The sequence below is a fragment of the Cibotium barometz genome, chromosome 59 (assembly GCF_041138505.1).
Source record: "Cibotium barometz isolate CiBa-2024 chromosome 59, ASM4113850v1, whole genome shotgun sequence".
Taxonomy (NCBI): Eukaryota; Viridiplantae; Streptophyta; class Polypodiopsida; order Cyatheales; family Cibotiaceae; genus Cibotium; species Cibotium barometz.
The window spans coordinates 37,621,911-37,645,381 of NC_141104.1; the positions used below are offsets into that span (position 1 = coordinate 37,621,911).

A 23,471-nucleotide genomic window follows, 5' to 3' on the forward strand; every position below is an offset into this window, starting at 1 on the left:
CCATTATAGCGTGCCCTTGGTGGTGGCACCCGCTTTCTTGCATGCTCTTGGGCATCCAAGAATGGCCCTAGGGCCATTCGTTTCTTGTACACGACAGGTGCAAGAATGGCCATGGGGCATCCTAGAATGGTCCTAAGGCTAATCTTGAGGGTCTTCTGCATGCAACAATGGCCCTAGGGCCATTCTAGCATGGCCTTGGTGCCACCCAACCTTCTTGCATGCTCTTGGGAAAACAAGAATGGCCATAAGGCCATCCTTTTTCATGCACAATAGGTGCAAGAATGGTCTTAGGGCCATTCTTTTTGTTCACAACCGGTGTCAGAATCGCCCTAGGGCCATTCTTTCATGGCAAGTAAGGCCACTGTTTTTGCTAATATGACTGAATTATATACCTAGATGAATCCAAGAACATGCCCAAATACTCATGGTAGTCAACCCACAAGACTATATAACTATCAACACTATTATGCATAGTATAGACTAGATACTATGTCATCCCCACTAACGTCATCAGTGCCCAATAGTGGGTGTAGAACTCTATATCAAGATATGCTCTCACACACGCACTCCACGGACACACACACACAAGAGCATATATTCACACAAAGGCCTTCGTACTAAGTTTCTATCAAGCCTCCGGAGATGCAGGATAGACTTAGCCATAATAAAGCCTAGCACTAAGGGAAGTAGCAGATAGAAAGAATTAGTACAGCAAATAAGTAGTTGATAGCGTAAATGTACTACTAAACATAATGTATAGTATATATACTTTTTTTATATACTAATATATATATTATATATATAATATTTAGTATATATACATTATATACTATATATTATACATTATATACTATTAATACAATGCATATTATATATAGTTCAAATTATATATAATTTTTATATATATTATACTATACTATAATTTACTTTATATATATAATATACTTTTTACATATATATTCTATACTTTATATATACTATACTTTATATATATATAGTATAGTATATATAATATAGTATATACTATACTATATTATACACATACCATAATATAGTACAGTGTAAAATAAATCAAGGTTTCAACTTCAAATTTTGAAACTTACCTTTTGAAATTTGAGTTGAAGGTATGCATACCTTCAAATTTTCAAGGGTTATAGTAGTAATACTTTTTAATTTTCAAAATTTTCTCAAGTGATAATTTTTAAAATTTAGATTAAGGTTTTTCTACTTTTTCTAGAAATACTTTTGTTCGAGCACTGATATAGTATATAATATATACTATACCATATTATATATACTATAATATAGTATATATACTATATTACATATAGTATATATAATATAGTATATATTGTTAGGTGGTGGAGCTTGATCTCATTGCCACCACATGTTTCTCAGGACCCTCCTTATTACTATCGCTGTGGGGGGCCCAAGGGGGGTGGAGACATTTTGGAATGGCCATGGGGCATCCAAGAATGACCGTCCTTATTACTGTCGCCGTGAGGGATCCAGGGGGGCGGAGACATTTTGGAATGGCCATGGGGCATCCAAGAATGACCCCAAGGACTCAAGGCCATTTTGGAATGACCCCAAGGCCTTAATACCATCCACAATATGCTTTAAATTGGCCATAGGGCCATTATACCATGCACAATGTGCTTGAAAGATTCTACCATGCACAATGGGTTGGAAAGATTCTACCATGCACAATGGGCCATAGAGCTATTCTACCATTTACAATCTTGAAATTTTATGCATGCACTAGTAGAGAATGGCCATGGGGTCATTCTAAACTACATTGTGCTTACAAGAATGGCCCTAAGAGCATTCTCTACCTTCTTGTTATGCTTCAGAATGGCCCTCATGCCATTCTAAAGTCCATCATGGATGGTCCCTCTCTTACTTTCTCTCTCTCTCTCTCTCTCTCTCTCTCTCTCTCTCTCTCTCTCTCTCTCTCTCTCTCTCTCTACTATATCTCTCTCCAGCTTTGTAAGGTTCTAGAGTATTATGACGTATTTTTGAACTAGGGGTTTTATTGTGTGTTTTAGATTTTGTATTGGTACGGATTATGAAAGAGTCTATTGATGGTCTTGAAAATAGCATCAACAAGGACCAATGGGGACTTCCCCAAACTCAATAGACAATCATCATCTCCTGATATGTATAGATATATTTGATGGTCTTGAAAATACCATCAAGGACCAATGGGGAATTCCCCAGACTCAATATGCACAGTTTCATGACATATCAATGGCTTACTCATGATCATGCATGAAAACATCATAATTTCTAAGTACTCTTTCAATTTTCCTCTCACAAGTCTGGCCCATAGAATGGGGCCTCATACATCACAAAAAATCTCACTAATGTATCATATAAATAGATCTTGGTGCTTGGATCTTGGAAGTAATCCTGAAGGCACTATCTCTCTCATGAGGAGATTGAGAGAGAGAGAGAGAGAGAGATGAAATGAAATGATATATTAACGTCTCTAAGAGGCCGTAATGGCCTATGAGACCAAAACTGAGAGTACATATGAAGTTGGTGTCTCATCAAAGAGAACAACTAAGTGAGACTAAAAAGTACAATAAATTGATTGTCCTATAGTTATAAGAACAGAACTGTAAGACTCCAAGATGATGCTGAGTAGAAAATACTGGAAAATACTAAAAAATGTATATCAGGTAGATCCATGTATGCTGATGAGTTGAAGTGTTTCCCTCTCCTTAGATCAAGTATCTCCACCATGGGTCTGTCTAGAATGGAGAGGTCATAGAAGCGAGGTAAGCACCTTCGCAATGCCGAGCAATAATGGCTCTGATCTAGCGATGGTGACAGGATGCCGTGGTCGGGATCCTCGTGGTTGTGGCCGACGAGCACGACATAAGATAACTGCTCTGTCATTGGTGACTCCTTGTTGGTGGGAGTGTGTCCGGTGCATTGATGGCTCAATGGAGAAGGTATCAAGAGGTGTGTGGGGGGCTGGGTTGTTGGTGTGCTGGTGCTGGTTCCGATGCCGAAGAAATCTGTCAAGGTCCTCTGTCTAGGTACATCATGGCTCGGCCTCCTATATCTGCCAAGAGGGTCTCTTTGTGTCTCCTGACCTCAAGTAGAAACAATCCCAAGCATCTCTGATCCTCAAACTCCATGACCCTGCGTAACGTTGTCGTGGCATGTGCGGTATCGCTGGGCAAGTGCGAGACTTCTGGCTGTGACAGTAGCTTCAAATCCCAGCAAGGAAACTGAATATATATCTCTTCAAGGGGCACCACCAGCAGAAGCTAGAACCATAATATTTACATACCAAATCTCAGCAAGACATATGAGTTGTACCAAATACCATCATAAGCATCATGGTTCAAACCAAAATCCAAGGATGATAACATTATAACCTGTCATAAAACTCAAAACATCAAACCCCAGAAAAACATCTCATAGGTTTTTGCACTCCAGAAAAACAATTCATGGCATATACATCCAAGACTCATGGCCAACCATCATATGGTTCCAAAACCCAACTCCACATGGTATTGTGTTCCTATGATCCTTGTAGTAACAATTTCCACCTTGGGCCAGCCAAGTATCATTATAGACATCCTTGTATAATGATAACCCACAAAATCAGCCTCTATGAGCCTCTATAAACCTGCGCTTACATCCCCATATGCAAAATTCTTCCTGTCAAGAACAAAGTAATTGGGTACTGCAAATCTGCGCTTACTCAATTTGCATGCACCAGCCTCTCTCCAAGATAGTCACCTCTTTGTTGGTAGTGCATACCATCACACCCCTTGGTATTTTGAAGAGCCATTTTGAAGAGCTGTACTCCCTTACTCAGCACGAACAGCCGCTCCATATCATGAGATAGCCACCATAATTACACCAAGCCTTCTTCATCTCTGCAGCATGCTCCTCGAAGGTGTTGGTCTTCCTCTACATGCAATTCTCGGTGGTTTCATCTCTGCAAAACTTCCAGTATGCCATTTTTTCAAGACGTGCTTATAATATTAAGCTTCCAATTCTAAGTAAAACTAATCCCTACAAGCCTTGAACAGAACATCTATTCCCAAAACTATATTCTCTGCAAATTTTATATTCTGGTTCCCTTCTGCACTCCCCTTTTCTTTTAATTTCAATGTGCCGACTCTGGTTATTTCAGAATCCCGCGGGCAAATCGGGGATTCGACGCTTTTGCAGCTATAATTTTGCCTTCCTAATTCGATCAGGCTGCGCCCCCCTTCATTTTCTCCATTTCTTAAGATTGATAAGCATCAACATTTTTTTTGGGCTTATTTACACCAAGACTCACAAGGGGTAATTCCCACGCATTGACCAAAGATTCTTGACACCGTCTTTCACATGTCTCCGTCACCATGTAGTCATGACCATGGCCATATCCATGCCATTTTGAACCTCAATCAAATGCCACTATCATCTCAAGCATGATTTCTAAGCATTTTACCATCTCGTGGGGCCAAGAAAAGCTGTTAAATACTCAAGCAAAATCCAAACCTATGTACAAAGGCACAGGGACTTCTGCTAGCCCCCAAGGTTCACCATAAGCATAAAAACTCCACGATTCACACCACACTCATGTACTGAGGCTTGGAGACTTGGCTCAGCTTTAGCTCATCTTATTGAACCTCATTTACAATATGAACATATGTACATGGGTATCATATAATGACTCAAGTCATGGCACTTAATCCCATGCAACTGAATTTGTATTTAATGGCCTCACATGCATGGTTTCACACCATAGACGTGCCATGGCATGACATCCACCCCTCTAAACCTGCACATCCTCCGGTATGTGCCAAGTCATCATCAAGATCCACATATATCTGGATGTTGTCTTCATCTTCTACATTACCAGGAAGATCATCCTCTTCCTCTTCAACCATATCCATGCTATCACTATCAAGCCTCTCATCTTGAGTCTCCTGCGAATCAAAAGGATCACTGTCATGCTTTCTTTTAAACATCTTGATCCTTTTGCCTGCTCTACAAGATTCTTTATCTCTGTTCCATCAAGCTCACACAAGGTATACATGGCATTTCCATGAACATGCTTGACAATGTAAGGGCCAAACCATCTTTTTGCAAACTTCCTTTGCATAGTGAACTGGTTGTCAAGACTACTATCATACATTAGGACCCAATCACCTTCTTCAATGGGTTTTTGCCGGAGTCTGTGTCTTCTATCAAATCTTTCTTTATTTTTCAACCTTGCATCTTTCAAACGAGCTTTAGCAAGCTCTACATCTTCAGGCCTTCTCTCCAACTGCCTCATTCGCAATGCAAGGAGGTCTTCCCTGTTCAATTCTTCCACCCAGGGTAATACATTCCAAGTTGGGACTACTTCTTCAACTGGCATTACCGACTTCTGACCATACATTAATTCTACAGGCATGTATCCTGTCAGCTATGAGTTGTATGGTCAGCCCATAAAGCATATGGTAGCAGCCTTGACCACTCCTGCATTCTTCCTCTGCATGCCTTAGCCAAAGCTTTAATGATTGGAGGATGTCCTCGCTCGCTTTTACCATTGCCCTCAGGGTTGTAAGCACATGTTAGGGCCTATTTGATGCCAATTCTAGAAAAGAATTCCCTTGCTTCTTTAGTATCTAGCTCACCCCTGTCAGCTGTTATTTTCCCAACACAACCATACCGGCAAATCACATCTTCCAAGAGAAATTTGCATACTGTTTCCGTGCTCTTTGTTCTAAGAGCACGCCCTTCCACCTGATTTGTCAGGTCTTCTCTTGCAAGTACTACGTACCGCATCTGCCAGATTCCCAAGGGCATTGTAACTAGATCCACTACCCATTTGTAGTGCATGGCAGGTGGGTAGGTTGGTTGCAGGCCATCACGATGTCGCACATTCGAGTACATTTGACATACCATGCATGTTTCCACATATTGGGATACATCCTTGTGCATTCCTTTCCACCAATATCTTTCCTTTATTTTGGTAAAGGTGGCCCACACACTTCGATGTCCAGCCCAGAGACTCTCGTGGAATTCTTTCATGAGCTTCCCTTGAGTCTCTTTATCACATATAACTCTCTGTGGCATAGCATTCCTCGGCTTAGGATGCTTCCACAGGTACCCATTCTTTAGAAAATACCCATATGCCTTTCTGCGGATCCTCTTGAATTCTAAGTCAGACCAATTTTCTTGCCTTGTCAAGGTACTCAAGTATTGGCCAATAAGCAACCAATCTCCTTCATACATTTCCTCAGTAAAAAACTCAAGTGCATTTGATAAGCAAGCATGGTCCCCTTTTGCATGTGCAGTAGTATAGAACTTTATGCCTACATCATCAATGTCACTAATCATCCCTTCTTCATCTTCATACCTAGCTCTTGATAGCATATCTGCAACTGGGTTGTCCTTCCCTGCAATATGCTCAAACTCAGGATTTAGTGACTTGATATAGGCAATCCACCTGAGCATAGCGATATCTGGAGTGGTGCAGCTTGCAATCATCCCAAGGAGTGGCAAGCAGTCAGTTTCCACAAGCACGGATGCTCCAATAAGATATTCTTTTTCACATTTTAGAGCAGTGACTACTCCCAATAACTCCCTCTTGATCTGCGGATAATTTCGCTGGCGAATGCTTAGTACCTTTGCTCCAAACCTGATTACATACCTATGATCATCCTCATCATCTTGCCCTACTGCCCATCCTTGTTGAGATTCAAGCTCGATGTCAGTGTGAGCCAGCTATGCTATGTGCTGGCAGATTAGGTAGGAACATGTGTGAGACATAAATGACCACGTGTCCAGCTGGTCATAGTGTGTGGACATTAGCTAGGGTTAGATGAGTGTGGACACAACTCATTGTGTGTTGTGTGGATTATGGATTAGGGCATTATGCTTTGTGTGAGAGTGGACATGGCTTCCCTCTATGGTTAGGGTTTGTAATATACATTAGGGTTTGCTCCTGTGTGTGTGTCTCCTCCCCCTCTACCGTTCTTTCAACATGGTATCAGAGCCTTGTGCTGTTTATTAGGGTTTATGAGTGAGTGAGTGAAGAGGGAGAAGAAGCTGTGAAGAGAAGCTGTGAAGCTTGCCATTGGAGCTGTGAAGCTTGGAGCACACCAACTACTATAAGATCTGAGAGCTTGGCCTACCGAGTAAGGTCCTCTAAACATCCTTGAGTGGATTGCAGGTGATACAGGCAAAAGCAAAGAAAAATAGAGCAAATCAAAGCAAAGCAAAATTCTGTTTTTTGGAAGCTTTCCATTAAAGCTTGGGAACATTGATGTATGGTGGAAATACATGTAAATCTGGCAAAGCAAACATGTATCTCACAATGGGGGATGTAATGGCAACTCCTATGCAAGCCCTATTGTGATTTTGGAGCATTTTGGAAGCATTTGGATGTATGAAAATCTCTGGTTTTTGAGTTCTCACAAAACAGAGAAAAGGAAGCCCAAAATTGAAGCATTTGGAGCATATTTTTGGCAACAATCCAACCATTGACTGGTTGCACACATACCCAAGTGTGTTGGGGACTTGTGTGGCTCATTAATTAGCAATTTAATCACTCCCAAATGCCTCATTTGCAGGCGGCGTAGCCAGAACAGAGGAAACAAAGTAGTTTTTTGACTTTTTGGCTACGAGGAGATCCATTTCTCATTGGGTGCTTGATATCTTCCACAATTTCTTTAGCAATTGGATGCTTTACACTTTGGAGAAGAGGGCTATGTGATTTGTTTGGTCAATGATGCTTAATTGAGCTGGGAATGAGCTGATTAAAACACGCTGTCCACTGGTTGCAGAGAAACAAGGTCATTTTAATTGAGCAATTAATCCTTGGTCTTATACAATTGGACAAATTCCTCTTACATGGAGTTGATGGACACTATTGCTAAGCTAATGAATGCCTGGTTGCTCAATTTGGACAAATATTGAAGAAATTAGAGCAAATTTTCTACTGGTTTTTCTGGTTTTTTTGGTTTTTCCAAAAACAGAGAAAGGGGTTTTCAAAAATTGATATGTACACATGTCAGATAGTGTTGATACTCAACATTGAGGTTGATTAGGTGTCAATGCAAGTTGACCATACTTGATTGCACCATTACATTGTGATTTGGAGCCTTGGAAGGCGTGTCAATTCAGGGTATCCCGGACTGCGTGAGTCAGTTCATCTTGGATGATTACAGGTTGATTTCCTACATCAAATTTGGAGTTTGTTGGCTACCTTGGAGTATCTGGAACATTCATTGGAGTGTGGTTGAGCTAAGGAAGGCTCATTTACAAATTTGAAGTGTGAGACAGGTTACAGAGAATGGAAAGGCACAGGATCATGATGGGCTAGTTGGAGAGCACTTCTTATATGCACGAAACACTTTGGCTCCACTCATCGTACATGTGTTTAATCGTGCCCTTTGTGAGGGTTTCCCAACAAGTTGGGATGATCATGATTGGTCATTACTTGGCCAAACTATATGGCTCTATATTGGAGTCAGAGCTGAGCCGATGGGCAGAGAGGCATTGTCATCAAGAACATGGATAGGCTGGCTTCAGGAGAGGATTTAGTACCTTGGATCACATACTGACACTTTGGACACTTATTGAAGAGGGAAGGGCACAAAAGAGAAGGATATACTACTGCTTTGTGGACTTCCGCAAAGCCTTCGATACTGTACCACGTGCGAGGCTTACATTAAGGTACCCGAGGATATGCAGTGGGGGATATATACTTTGTATGAGTCTGTGAGACAGGCAGAGTCCAAGCTCCAGGCAGCGGACTATCTGATAGGGTGACCAGCACGATAGGGGTGAGGCAGGGATGCCCGCTATCGCCCACCTTCTTTGGACTGTACATTCATGCGGTCTCTGATTATGTAGACAATTGGGAGGCCCAGGGGCATGCCTGGCAAGGGTGTTGATACCCATCTTGCTATATGCTGATGATATTGTTCTAGTCTCGACTCTCCGGAGGGATTACAGAGACACCTGGATGCATTATAGGCTTTCTGTGCGGATAGAGATCTCACAGTGAACCTTGGGAAAACCAAGGTTATGTGTTTAACACCACACAGGCATGGGTGACGAGATCAGAGCCTTAGGTCACTTTCCGAGGGGGGCCAGTAGAGTATGTCAGGTCATATGTCTACTTGGGAGGTGCTTTCACAGGACCGCGTTTCTCCGTGAAGGAGACTAGATTAGCTCGAGGGCATGCACCCTTGGGCACTTGAGAGGCAGTGTGCACACATACAGTTTTAGGAGCCACGCACCAAATTGTGGCTTTTTGATATGCTTGTCACACAGACCCTCTTGTACGGAGCTCCAATTTGGGGGCCCAGTATACATCACAGATCTCAGAGTGGGATAGATGAGGGATGGAGGCAAATGGAGAGACCACCACCACTGATTACGTGATGATTGCCCACATGATTCGGAGCAAATCATCAGTACCACACATGAGATTGTTCGAGCTGAGCTGGGTGCCCCACCAGGAGTAACCGATGCCCTATTCCAGGGCAGTTACCTTTTTACAGCGGCTATGGGAGCTCCCTCGGCAGAGCTACTCCAGATTGGCATTGACCTCATCCATACAGTTGGCAAAAGATGGAGATACTCATTACAAGTACGCTCAGATGAGATCATGGTTTGACCTACATGGTTTGCAGATAGAGGCACTACCACCCTTTCAATACAGTTTGGATTGTCCATTTTTGGATCTCACCCACTTAGAGCAAAACCACATGATCAGGATGGATATCATCAGAGTGGACACAGAGAGGACATGGACTATCCCCCTTGAGCCCTTAGGTAGAAAATGGCTCACTATAACAGCCATTTTCTATACCTCTCACCAGATGAATTTATCACCCGCCCGGCGTACATGGATGTACACCTATCACATGGGATACGTTCTGCCATTGGACAATTCCAGACCTCATCACACCAGCTACTGCTGATTGAGACATGGCGATATGTGCATCAGATCTTGGATGACCACATTTGTCAGCTATGCTACCAGGAGGTAGAGACAAAGCAACACTACATTTGCCGATGTATGTGCATCATATCTTGGATGACCACATTTGTCAGCTATGCTACCAGGAGGTAGAGACAAAGGAACACTACATTTGCCAATGTATAGTCTATTATGAGATACAACGGAGATATCACTACCTCTTCCGAGAGGGTTTTGGGACGTTGTCGTGCCATGGCACGTCTATGGTGTGAAACCATGCATGTGAGGCCATTAAATACAAATTCAGATGCATGGGATTAAGTGCCATGACTTGAGTCATTATATGATGCCCATGTACATATGTTCATATTGTAAATGAGGTTCAATAAGACGAGCTGAAGCTGAGCCAGGTCTCGAAGCCTCAGTACATGAGTGTGGTGTGAATCGTGGAGTTTTTATGCTTATGGTGAACCTTGGGGGCTAGCAAAAGTCCCTGTGCCTTTGTACATAGGTTTGGATTTTGCTTGAGTATTTAACAGCTTTTCTTGGCCCCACGAGATGGTAAAATGCTCAGAAATCATGCTTGAGATGATAGTGGCATTTGATTGAGGTTCAAAATGGCATGGATATGGCCATGGTCATGACTACATGGTGACGGAGACATGTGAAAGAGGATGTCAAGAATCTTTGGTCAATGCGTGGGAATTACCCCTTGTGAGTCTTGGTGTAAATAAGCCCAAAAAAAATGTTGATGCTTATCAACCTTAAGAAATGGAGAAAATGAAGGGGGCCGCAACCTGATCGAATTAGGGGGCACAGCCTGATCGAATTAGGAAGGCAAAATTATAGCTGCAAAAGCGTCGAATCCCTGATTTGCCCGCGGGATTCTGAAATAACCAGAGTCGGCGCATTGAAATTAAAAGAAAAGGGGAGTGCAGAAGGGAACCAGAATATAAAATTTGCAGAGAATATAGTTTTGGGAATAGATGTTCTCTTCAAGGCTTGTAGGGATTGGTTTTACTCAGAATTGTGAGCTTAATATTATAAGCACATCTTGAAAAAATGGCATGCTGGAAGTTCTGCAGAGATGAAACCACCGAGAACTACATGTAGAGGAAGACCAGCACCTTCGAGGAGCATGTTGCAAAGATGAAGAAGGCTTGGTGTAATTATGGTGGCTATCTCATGAAATGGAGCGGCTGTTCGTGCTGAGTAAGGGAGTACAGCTCTTCAAAATGGCTCTTCAGAATACCAAGGGGTGTGATGGTATGCACTGCCAACAAAGAGGTGACTATCTTGGAGAGAGGCTGGTGCATGCAAATTGAGTAAGCACAGATTTGCAGTACCCAATTACTTTGTTCTTGACAGGAAGAATTTTGCATATGGGGACATAAGCACAGGTTTATAGAGGCTCGTAGAGGCTGATTTTGTGGGTTATCATTATACAAGGATGTCTAAAATGATACTTGGCTGGCCCAAGGTGGAAATTGTTACTACAAGGATCATAGGAACACAATACCATGTGGAGTTGGGTTTTGGAACCATATGATGGTTGGCCATGAGTCTTGGATGTATATGCCATGAGTTGATTTTCTGGAGTGCAAAAACCTATGAGATGTTTTTCTGGGGTTTGATGTTTTGAGTTTTATGACAGGTTATAATGTTATCATCCTTGGATTTTGGTTTGAACCATGATGCTTATGATGGTTTTTGGTACAACTCATATGTCTTGCTGAGATTTGGTATGTAAATATTATGGTTCCAGCTTCTGCTGGATGGTGGTGCCCCTTGAAGAGATATATATTCTGTTTCTTTGCTGGGATTTGAAGCTACTCTCACAGCCATAAGTCTCCCACTTGCCCAGCGATACCGCACACGTCACGAAGCATTGGTGAACCCGACATGAAACTGTTGGGGTGAGAGTTAGTGGTGAAATACATAGTGCAAGCTATGGCTGAGAATCCTGAGGGACATGGGGTTCGTTTTGACCCTGGGGTTATGCAAATGTTTCAGATGTTTACTATGTATATGCAACAGCAGCAAGTGACTGAGAGGGGGCAAATTTCCACGACTAAAGCACTGCAGTCAATCGTGAAAAAGGTGGATCAATTTGATGGTAAAGACATCACAAAGTACCTGCGCAATTACACAAAGGAAATGGAGCTAAACATGGTGACTGAGGAGGATATGGTTCGAAGCTTTGAGCTGGTATGTGTTCCCGAAATAAGAGAGCGCATAAGAGGATTACAGGAAGCACATGGTGGCAGAAATTGGGAGGAGTTCAAGCTTACTTTGAAGGATGATTATTTCATGGAGGATTCCGAGCAGGTGACCAAGCGAACTTTATTGGAGTGGGTTACAAAACCCAAAATTGGAATTTCTGCCATAGAGTTGCTAAGAGAGTTTGAGAAGCGCTATGCCCAGCTGTCAAGGATAGAGCGCACAACCTTAGACATGGAAAAAACAGAGCTCTTCTTACAAGCAACTGCTGGGAAAGATCTCCAAGAAAAACTAGAAATTCTCCTTGAGGATAAGGATACGGAGCAGGGGTTAAAGAATGATTGGAATGATGTCGAGGATGCGATCACCATGCTAGCAAAGCGACAGCGAAGGAGGGATAAAATGGTGATGAGCTCGGCAACTCCTATAACTGTTACCCCTGAGAATCTACCAAAACCTGCTGCTACAATCCCAAAGGTAGAAGGGCCGATGGACGAGCTTATTAAGGGCATACGAGACCTAAAGTTGAAGATGTCCAAGATTGAGGAAAAAGGGCTACCATTAGGGCAGGCTTCTATGCAAAAGCCTCAAAGCAAGGAAGGGTTTACATTCAGATGTATATGGTGTGATGACCCAGAACATGCAAAAAAAAGACTGTGCCAGCTATAAGGAAGCCCTCAGAAACCAACTTGTATTTTTCAAAGATGGAAAAATCCACCTTACAGAGACTGGTCTTCCGTTAAACAAAAACTTTGGAAAAGGAGGGATGAAAAAACTGGTTGAAGATATGGCTGCCAGCCATGCCATCTCTATGGTTGAGGCAACAACCTATGGGTTAAAGGCCATTCAATCAAAGCAGGAATCTGAGAAGGATGAAGACTATGAGAATGAAGATTTTTGGCCATCAACAATGGAGCTAATTGCGTCAAAGAAGGTGTCTAAGCAGGCTTTGCATGAGGCAGGAGACTGTATACATCTTGAGACTGATTGGGAAGAACCTGTGGATTCTCTATCTGTTCATGCCTATATTGTAAAATGCGAGAATAATGAGGCACAGGTTGAGGAAAAGCGTAAGAGGGAAAATGAGGAAGGAGGTCCATCAAAAAGGGTCACCCGTGGTAGCGGAAAGAAGGATCCTGGGCCATCACATGTGCCTCCGCCGCCACAAAACCAGCCTCCACAGGAAGTGTCAATGGAAGAAGCGCCAACAAAGATAAAGCATGAGAAGGAGAAGGGTAAAGGGAAAAGTCCACTCTACAAGCTCCAATCCGATATTGAAGCCGCAAACAGACCTCAAAAAGGTGCTAGAAGAGAGGATTCTAAACAGTAGGGTGGAATTTACACTAGGGGAAGTCTTGGGGATTGCAAAGAAAGAATTCCATGATGAGATAATTGATATTATATGAAGGAAAAGGCAGTCCATAATTGAATCTATTCCATCACAGGGGGAGACAAGCACTTCCAAGACTCATGGAGTACAGGTACAGCAAAATGAAGACAGAGAGAATGTGGTGGAATACAGTCACTCTACTGGAGGGGCACGACAACAAGTGCGCTTTGTGGATGAGGGTGATGAAAAAGAAGTTCTTGCAAAAAGTCATTACTCCAGGAACCATTGGGCAAGGGCCACCACTGAAACCCTTGTCAAGATAGGAGACTTGGAAGAGCCATATGTCGCTCTAATCGACCATGTGTCTAAAATAAATCTTATGGCTAAAAACCTCTACAACAAATGTAAGTGGCCAATGGATGTAGATCACGGGTGGATGATTAAGGCGGCTAATAACTCATCTGGAGAGCTCTATGCAGCCTATCCAAATGTAAGGGTAACTATAGGGGATGTGAAAGATGACCAGAACTTCTTCGTCCAGGAGATGTCATCGTATCCCCTTATCCTTGGGCAACCCTATATTACAGCTGTGAGGATGGAGACAAAAGTCTTGGACGATGGCTCGGTGTATGCAAGAATAAGGAGCAAAGATGGCAAGAAAGCTGTTCAGTTCTTGACAGTTAGCATGAACCATGAAAGAAACCGCAAGTCTCTTCGAGAACAGTCACTCCCAAAGATAAATAGAGAATTCATGAACTACAGGGAGATGAGGGATTTTGACCAAGTGCCATTGTAAATAACTTTTTAGCAATGGCAATGAGTTCTCACAGGACTCAATCAATGTAAATAACTTTTTAGCAAACTTTCAGAGATTCTCTAGCTATGGGTCAAAAGCAAGGATTCGAAGCGTGGTATACGTCGATATGTACAAAATGTACAAAAAAGTCTTGAGCAGTGTGGTCTTTTGGAGAAAAATGAGTTTATTTCAGGTGTGCTTGACGAGGTGTCATTTGTGGATACTATGGGTGAGCTTTTTGCCATGGAAAGCGCATGCTTACAGGGTGGGAATGAGATGGTAAAAGTGTCATCTGTGGGGATGTATGATATAATCTGGGAATTTGAGGGAATGGAATGTAAAAACATGTATTGTGAGATGGATGCTCGTGTTGATACAAAGTATAAAATGGTTGCAAAGAAGGTGAAACCAATTGCCTTGCCCCTGCCCCTGCCACCAGAAATCAAGGAGAAGATAGATGAAGCCTCTATGCAACCGAATCTCAGAGATCCGAAGAAAATTGGGCATAAGTTTACACAGGAAACCCTAAAAGAGTTGAAGATCGATGACAAGGATTTCCTGTTACTAGTTGAAAAGAAATGCTTTGAGGAGATGCTTGTAAAACATGGGAAGGCCTTTGCTTTTCAGCCGCATGAGATAGGTTGTGTTGATCCAAGCGTAATAGCGCCAATGGTGATCTTCACATGTGCCCTAGAACCTACGGTCGATTCCAGTACCAAAAGCTCTCTTACCAAAGCTGATGGAATTACTAAAAGAAAAGATCAGGATGGGAATTTTGGAGCCATCATGCGCTCCATACTCCAACAAATGGTTTACCGTGCTTAAGAAAAATGGAGCATTGCGCTTCATTCAAGATATGCAACCTGTAAACAAGGTCACAATCAGGAATGTGGGAACAGGTCCGATTGTGGACGAGTTTGCAGAAGCATTTGCAGGGAAAGCTATATACTCTATGGGTGATCTGTATTCGAGATATGATCAGTTCTAGCTGGATATACAAAGCAGGGACATGACCACAATGAAAACTCCTTTGGGTTTGGTAAGGATGTGCACCTTACCACAGGGAGCCACCAACTCAGTGGCGCATATGATGAATGGAATGAATAAAGTCTTACGAGACTTCATACCACAAATAACTATGCCTTTTCTAGATGATGTGCCCATAAAAGGCTGTGATGAAAAAGATAAAGATGGGGATTTGGATTCGAAAGGGTGCCGTAAGTTTGTGGCAAATCATATAAAAGATTGTGATAAAATTCTATCGAGGCTTGAAGAGGTGAATCTTACTTTGTCTGGATTGAAATGAGTGTTTGGGGTTGGTGAAGTACTAATCATGGGGCATCTTTGTAGTACCAATGGGCGCAGACCTTGTCCAGCCAAGATAGATGCGATACAAAGAATGAAAGAGATATGCATTAATGTTACAGAGGTGAGGAGATTTCTTGGTGCATGTGTCTTTTATGTTATATGGATCCTACATTATGCACATGTAGCAGATCCTGTCTACCAACTTTTGAGGAGAAATCAGAGATTTTTATGGAGTGCTGCACATGTTAAAGCTATGCGGAATCTGAAATGTCTGCTCCAATCATAACCTACTCTAAGGAAGGTATATTATGAGTGTGGTAGGCCTGTGATTGTAACAGTTGATACTAGTCCTGCTGGGATAGGATTGTTGAAAGAATGGTAGAGGGGGAGGAGACACACACACAGGAGCAAACCCTAATGTATATTGCAAACCCTAACCATAGAGGGAAGCCATGTCCACTCTCACACAAAGCATAATGCCCTAATCCATAATCCACACAACACACAATGAGTTGTGTCCACACTCATCTAACCCTAGCTAATGTCCACACACTATGACCAGCTGGACACGCGGTCATTTATGTCTCACACATGTTCCTACCTAATCTGCCAGCACATAGCATAGCTCGCTCACACTGACATCGAGCTTGAATCTCAACAGCCCCTCTCAAGCTCATGATGTACTACCGATGAAGATGTAGATGAGCTTGGGATATCAAGACTCTCAACACTCCCCCTCAAGCTCATCCCATGTACTCCCAACATAGTCCGGAAGAAGTACTCAAACTTCTCCCTGCTAAGTGGCTTCGTAAAGATGTCTGCCACCTGCTGCTCATCAGTATTCACATACTGAAGATCAACTGTACCATCCAGCACCTTTTCTCTGACAAAGTGATAATGGACCTCTATGTGTTTGGTCCTCACATGAAACACTGGATTCTTTGCCAACTGTATACTGCTCATGTTGTCACAATGAATGACAACTTTGCCACCAATGGGCTCACATAAATCTGTCAAGAGACTCTTTAACCATATAGCCTCACAAGTAGCAATGGCTGCACCCCTGTACTCAGCCTCTGTACTAGATAAAGCAACTGTAGGTTGCTTCTTGCTACTCCAACTCACCACGGCACTTCCAAGTGTAAAAGCATATCCACTAGTAGACCTCCTGTCATATGCGCTACCTGCCCAATCAACATCTGTGTAGCCATGGATGTCCAAGCTTTTACCACTCTCATAAAGTAAACCATAATGTGCTGTGTCTTCACATATCTCATGATGCATCTCACTGCATCCAAATGTGGTTTCCTGGGGCTCTGCATAAATTGGCTGACTAGCCCCACAGCATAACTCAGATCTGGGCGTGTGATAGTCATGTATATAAGACTACCAACCATCTTCCTGTACATAGAAGGATCATCCAATTCCTCGCCATAATCAGCCCGCAACTTCACATTTTGCTCCAAAGGTGTACTCATAGGCTTACACCTTGTCATGCCATACTTTGCCAACATATCCAATGCATATTGGCGCTGTACTAACCAAGTACCTGCATGATCTTTTACCACTTCAATTCCAAGGAAGTATCTCAACTCACCAAGATCTTTCATGTCAAATTGCCCACTCAAAGCTTTCTTGACATGCATCACATCTGCACCATGATCACCTGTGATAATCAAGTCATCCACATAGATGACTAGTAAAACAATCCCATGCTGTGTCTTCTTCACATAGAGTGAAGAATCTGCTGTAGAAAGCTGAAAACCAAGTGAGATAAGATATCTGCTCATCTTATCACTCCAAGCACGAGGTGCTTGCTTTAGACCATACAATGCCTTTTTCAATCTGCATACGTGAGTGGGATATCTTGGGTGTACATACCCTTCTGGCTGTGCCATGTACACTTCCTCTTGTAGATCTCCATTTAGAAATGCATTTTTGACATCCATCATCCATTAGCTGCAGCCATAGCAATGACTGCTCTCACTGTGACCATCTTAGCCACTGGACTAAAGGTTTTATCATAGTCCAAACCTTGGGTCTGTGCATAACCCTTTGCTACCAATCTTGCTTTATGTCTTTCAATAGAACCATCAGATTTGCACTTCACTTTGTAAACCCATTTACATCCAATAATATTCTTGTCCTTTGGTAATGCAACCAAGTCCAAGCCAAGTCCCATGTATCATTGTGGACCAATGCGTCCATCTCAACATCCATTGCTTTCTCCCATACATGCTCTCCAATAGCCTCTGTATAGCATGTAGGTTTCACATGCTTCACCATAGATGTCATATATGCATAGTGCAAAGCAAAATCTCTATATGTCAATCTGTCAACTGGATATCTGACTCTCTGGGATCTCCGCAATGCCTGCGGGTCACTCTGTACACCTGTAACTCTAGCATGTGGTGGCACATATCTATCCTGTCTAGCACCAGGTGTGCGTAAAACAGGTATGCCAAGCTCCTCATCCAAACTCTCAGAACTAGATGACTCATAACCTGTGATTCCAATTCCTTCGACTTTCTTTTTGCCTTTATCCATAGCACTACTCCTAGTGCTTACACTCTCATGCCTCAAACGTCCTGACCATGGACGTACACTGCTACTCTCAGCCTCTGCTGCTGGCCCAGACATAGTAGTAGAACTAGAACTTGCTTGTGGTGGCAAGTTCACATGCACATCAGCCTCAAGTGACTCAATGACACCCTCGTCTTTTGCTTTGTACCAACTAGCAAGCTCATCAAACACCATATCTCGTGAGATGACCACTTGTCTAGTTTGTGGATTATAACATTTGTATGCCTTTCGATCCTGTGCATATCCAACAAATACACATTTCTCTGCTTTAGGATCCAACTTCCTTCTTCTTTCATCAGGCACATGTACATAAGCTATGCATCCAAAAACTTTAAGATGTCCAATGTCTGGCCTGTAACCTGTAAGCCGCATCTCTGGCGTGCTTCCATGAATGGCTACTGTAGGTGTTTTGTTCAGTATATACACTGCAGTAGCACATGCTTCTGCCCAATAGTAATCTGGCATGCTCTTTTCATTGAGCATCGCCCTAGCCACTTCACATATGACTCTATTCTTTCTCTCAGCCACACCATTTTGCTGAGGTGTATACCTGCAAGTCAACTATCTTCTTATTCCATGCTTTCTCAAGAAATGCTCAAAAGCCTTTGAGGTGTATTCACCACCTCCATCTGTCCTCAGACATTTAATCCAACAGCCATATTGCTCTTCTGCAAAAGCTTGGAAATCCATGAACTTTTCCAACACTTCACTCTTCTTTCTCAGAAAGTATATCCATGTCATCCTGCTGAAATCATCTATAAATGTCACATAGTATAAACTGCCTTTGATAGATGGATTTTGTGCAGGACCCCATACATCACTATGTACGATATCAAGTGGCCTGTTACTCATATTTCCTTCTCTAGGAAACCTCAACCTTGCCTGCTTTCCAAACTGACAGGCTTCACACACATGCATATGTCCATCATATTTGAACCTAGGCAATGCATTTACAATGCCTCTTGTTTGCATGTTCTTTAATCTCTGTATATTGACATGTCCAATCCTCTTATGCCACATATCAATGTCCTGTATCACATTTTTACTTTTGGAGAACATGGCTGATTTTAGCTCAGGAATGCCAGCATCCAGCTTAAACAATCTGCCTTCTTTCTTGCCTTTAGCAATGACTCTATATCCATGTTTAAAATCTTCAACGAAGCATCCATGCTCGTTGAAACATACTCGCATGTAGAGCATTTGGCTTTTACGTTGCTCGAGCGATCGGAGCTTCTCCTTGCGGCGCCACTCACTCTCTAAACGAATAGTCTTACCACCACCACCACCACCACCACCACCACCTCCTGTAGTGTCCCACACGTTCGACCACGACCTCCTCACAACACTCCTAAACCTTTCATAGCCAACATCGAGCACCGCTGCCGCCTTCTCCTCGGCCCTCCTCCTTTCATAGGGAGTAGGCCCATGCACCCCTTGTGTTGTCACAAACTGGCTCACATCCACAGCCCAATGCTTTCTCCTGCATGACCTCTTTCTCCTTACCCTGGTTCTCCTTGATTGCTCCATCCATGTCTCGATTATCCTCTCCTCAACGTCGTTGATCCCCTTCAACACTGCTATGTATGGTGAATAGAAAATGCCATTTCGAGCTTTGGTGCTTATCTGCATTCAAATTCACAATCCCAACACCCCAAATTACTCATTGTTAAAGTTAGGTGTTATAGAAGTCTTAAGTTAGTTGGAAAACATTCTTTTTGTGCCTTGTTTTGTGAATGCATGTGAGATCTTCTTGTGTTAGTTAGAAAACATTCTTTTTGTGCCTTGTTTTGTGAATGCATGTGCAATCTCCTTGTGTATGTTTAATATGGGACATGCTCGTGCTCTTAGATCCCCCAAATAGAAACTAATTTGAAAAATCAAGTTGAATATGACCTTCTTGCTAGAATGATCTAGGTAAGGAATCCATATTCAATAGGATGTGCCATGGTCAAAGTCTCATTGACAAGTCCTTTGTTAGGAGTCCAATTGAGGCTCATGTTGGGCACCAATTTGAGTGCTTGAAGAGGGAGGAGATTGTCAACAATGCGAAATGACTTCGAACTAATGTCCATTACATTTGTGCCTGAAATCTCTCTAAATTTTAGACAAGCACATATATTTTGAAAGTCAACCTACTAGTATATGGCCTTCAAATTGAAGGTTAGGGTAGGCTCTCAAATTACAGCCCCAATACCCATTAATTTTGTGGGACTCAAAGTTTCACAAACAATGTCCTACATTGAATGGTACAATAGGAAGCTCTTAAAGATATTCTATCATTGTACGTTAACGGTCACATGCATGCATGTGTGAGAGACTAGAGCTTCCTATGGTACAATAGGAAGCTCTTTAAAGACATTCCATCGGTGCACGTGAATGGTACATGCATGCGTACGTGCACAAATGCACATGAAAGAGAGAGATCTTTGGAGATACAAATCTAGAGAGAGAGAGAGAGAGGAGCCAATGTCATCCTCATATGCCACTAGACCACATATGGCACCTCATGACACACAATGACCAATGTATGACCCCAATACCATACTCATGCCAGAAGACTCCATATGATTTATAGTCAACCTATGCCACGTTATGACACATGTAGACCCATGTATGACATCTAGATGGAGTAATAGAGCCATTAAGACTAAATACAAGATTTGTAGTCCGGTCACTAGCCCTCATATATGTTCCAAGATATGACTAAGAATGTATGGACTAGGAATTAAATGGGTAAAAGTGAGAGTGAGTGAGTGTGTGTGTGTGTGTGTTGAGAGAGAGAGAGAGAGAGAGAGAGAGAGAGCGAGCGTGTGTATCTTGAGAGAGAGAGAGAGAGAGAAATTATTACAAGGTGATGGTTTGCGAGCCAAAAGTTTCTAATGTGGCCTTTGACAACATCGGCCGCCTTCTCTTGTTCTTGCTGCCTCAATTCGAGGTTGCAGCCCTCCATATCCCTCTTCACTTCCTCCCCAGCACCCACGGACAGAGAAATGAACTCCTGCCGGTGATAAAAGCTGTGCACATACTTCCTACTGCGGTAGCCCCTATACATCCTCTGTATGAGGCCGGCTTTCCGATTGAAGAAAGCCATGCGAATCTCTTTGGCAACTTCGACCTTCTTGTACATAAACTTCACCCTCCCCAAATGCCCCCTGTAAAGCCTCTGAATGTCTGTGGCCGCACGGTGCCACCTTCGCAGCTTGAATTGAACCAGCTTGCGTCTCCATGCACACTTGACGCAAACACAACCAATAGTAAGTCATAATTAACAACCGATAATCAATCGACCAATAATCAAGCAACCGGTAAGGCGTGATCACCCATCCAATGATATGAAATACCTGAATTTTAACTGTTGCCTGACGTTCCGCTAGCCTATGCGCTGCTGCATCTCTGCATAGGAAAACACAAGCACAAGTGATGATAGAAAAAGCATTGATCCACTTACCCTTTAGTGTAATTGCTGCGTATTAAGGCGACGCTTACTCTGACAACCTAACAAATGTTTCTATTAGGTCTTCTATTTTCGCTTTGGTATCGATGCTGTCCATCCTCCTGTGATCGGCAAAGCATTGATGCCGCCCTACTTAACGCTGGAATTCATCCTCTGATCTTATGTGTCGAAATAAAAACTAGACGGTTTCCTTTGAAATGCGAGAACGTCGTTTGACTTTTACTCAAGGGTTTCCCGTGCAAACGTCCATGCCAACCATGGGCACTATAGTATATAAACTAATTTGGGAGGTTTTGTTCATTATTAAGTTTATTGGGTTCAAGTTCTCCTCTAATCAAAAACATCTTCTTTTTATAGTGTCTCTATATCTTTTTATAGTGTCTCTAGATCACCATCAAATTTCTCGTGATTCGGAGCATACGGATGGACAAATAGCCATCAATTTGTAATCAAAGTTTGCAAGAAGTAATATTGTTTACTATCTTCTTTCTGCAATTCAGTGCTTTATAATGTAAAAATCTTGCTTCCACTATTGTTTACTCTCTTCTTTCTGCAATTCAGTGCTTTGTAATGTAAAGATCTTGCTTGCTTCCACTATTGTGTTTTCTTACATGGTATCAGAGCATAGGCTATGGGTAAATATTTTTTTAGCAATTTGTTATTTAAAGGCAAATTTTGAAAGATGGCCCAACCTGCAAATAACAACACCGCCCGTGCTCATCCTCCACTGTTTGATGATGAAAAGTTGGATGAGATAAATTATACTTGCAGTCTCTAGATATGCACTCTAAATATGCAAGTTAGGTCTATTTTTGATTCATATGAGTTGTGGGGAGCCATAAGAGGGGTTGATGCAAAGCTGGGTCGTACTCTATATCTAACAGATTCATAATAGACCATATTGTTGGATCCTAGTCTCACTTTGGTGTGAAGATGAAGGAATGCAAATATGCTATGTGTCATTATCATCAGTGTCACTTATTCGATGATGATCCTAATTCAGCATACTACCACAATATCTTAAGCAGCATCAAAGTATGGCCCCAAGACCATTATTACATGACCCCAAGACACATAGATCATGCTGGAAATGGCCATGGGGCATCCAAGAATGGCCCTAGGGCCATTCTTGATGCTCTTCTACATGCAAGAATGGATATGGGGCCAGTCTACTAGCATGGCCTTGGTGGCACTCAACTTTCTTGCATGCTCTTGGGCATCCAAGAATGGCCATAGGGCCATTCTTTTCTTATACAATAGGTGCAAGAATGGCCATGGGGCATCTTAGAATGTCCCTAGGGCTAGACTTAATGCTCGTGTATGCAAAAATGGCCCTAGGACCATTCTAGCATAGCCTTGGTGCCACCCAACCTTCTTGCATGCTATTAGGAAAATAAGAATGGCCCCAGGGCCATTCTTTTCATGCACAACTAGTGCAAGAATGGCCCGAGGGCCATTCTTTCATGGCAAATAAGGTCATTGTTTTGCCTTAAAGGCCTTAAAGAGCATGCAAGATTAGCCGTAGAGCATCAAAGCATGGTCACACTACGGCCATTCTTGCATGAACCCAAGGCATATATATTGTGTTGGAAATGGCCATGGGACATCCAAGAATGGCCCTAGGGCCACTCTTGATTCTCTTCTACATGATGTAATAATGGATATGGGGCCATTCTAGCATGGCCTTGGTGGCACCCAACTTTCTTGCATACTCTTGGGCATCCAAGAATGGCCCTAGGGCCATTCTTTTCTTGCATGATCTTCGGCATCCTAGAATGTCCCTAGGGCCACTCTTGATGCTCTTCTACATGGATATGGGCCATTCGACCATGGCCTTGGTTTG

The 23,471-nt window shown here is 42.5% G+C and overlaps 1 protein-coding gene across 1 annotated transcript; it reads right to left on the reverse strand.

Annotated features, from left to right (window-relative positions):
* Positions 1-10,743: 10,743 nt before the first annotated feature.
* LOC147605776 (uncharacterized) lies at positions 10,744-21,725 on the reverse strand. The gene is made up of 5 exons (XM_086793646.1): positions 21,661-21,725; positions 21,516-21,567; positions 21,023-21,406; positions 19,360-19,797; positions 10,744-10,824 (listed from the first exon to the last, which is right to left on the reverse strand). Exons 1-5 carry the CDS (start codon positions 21,723-21,725, stop codon positions 10,744-10,746), a joined length of 1,020 nt encoding a protein of 339 aa, XP_086649772.1.
* Between the last annotated feature and the right edge of the window lie 1,746 nt (positions 21,726-23,471).

Excerpts from the sequence above, each read along its gene's own strand:
- LOC147605776 (XM_086793646.1), bottom strand. The coding sequence starts at position 21,725 with ATGGACAGCATCGATACCAAAGCGAAAATAGAAGACCTAATAGAAACA. Across the intron at positions 21,568-21,660 it reads ACATTTGTTAGGTTGTCAGA|AGATGCAGCAGCGCATAGGC; the intron begins GTAAGCGTCGCC and ends TTTCCTATGCAG. Across the intron at positions 19,798-21,022 it reads GGCTCGCAAACCATCACCTT|ATAAGCACCAAAGCTCGAAA; the intron begins GTAATAATTTCT and ends ATTTGAATGCAG.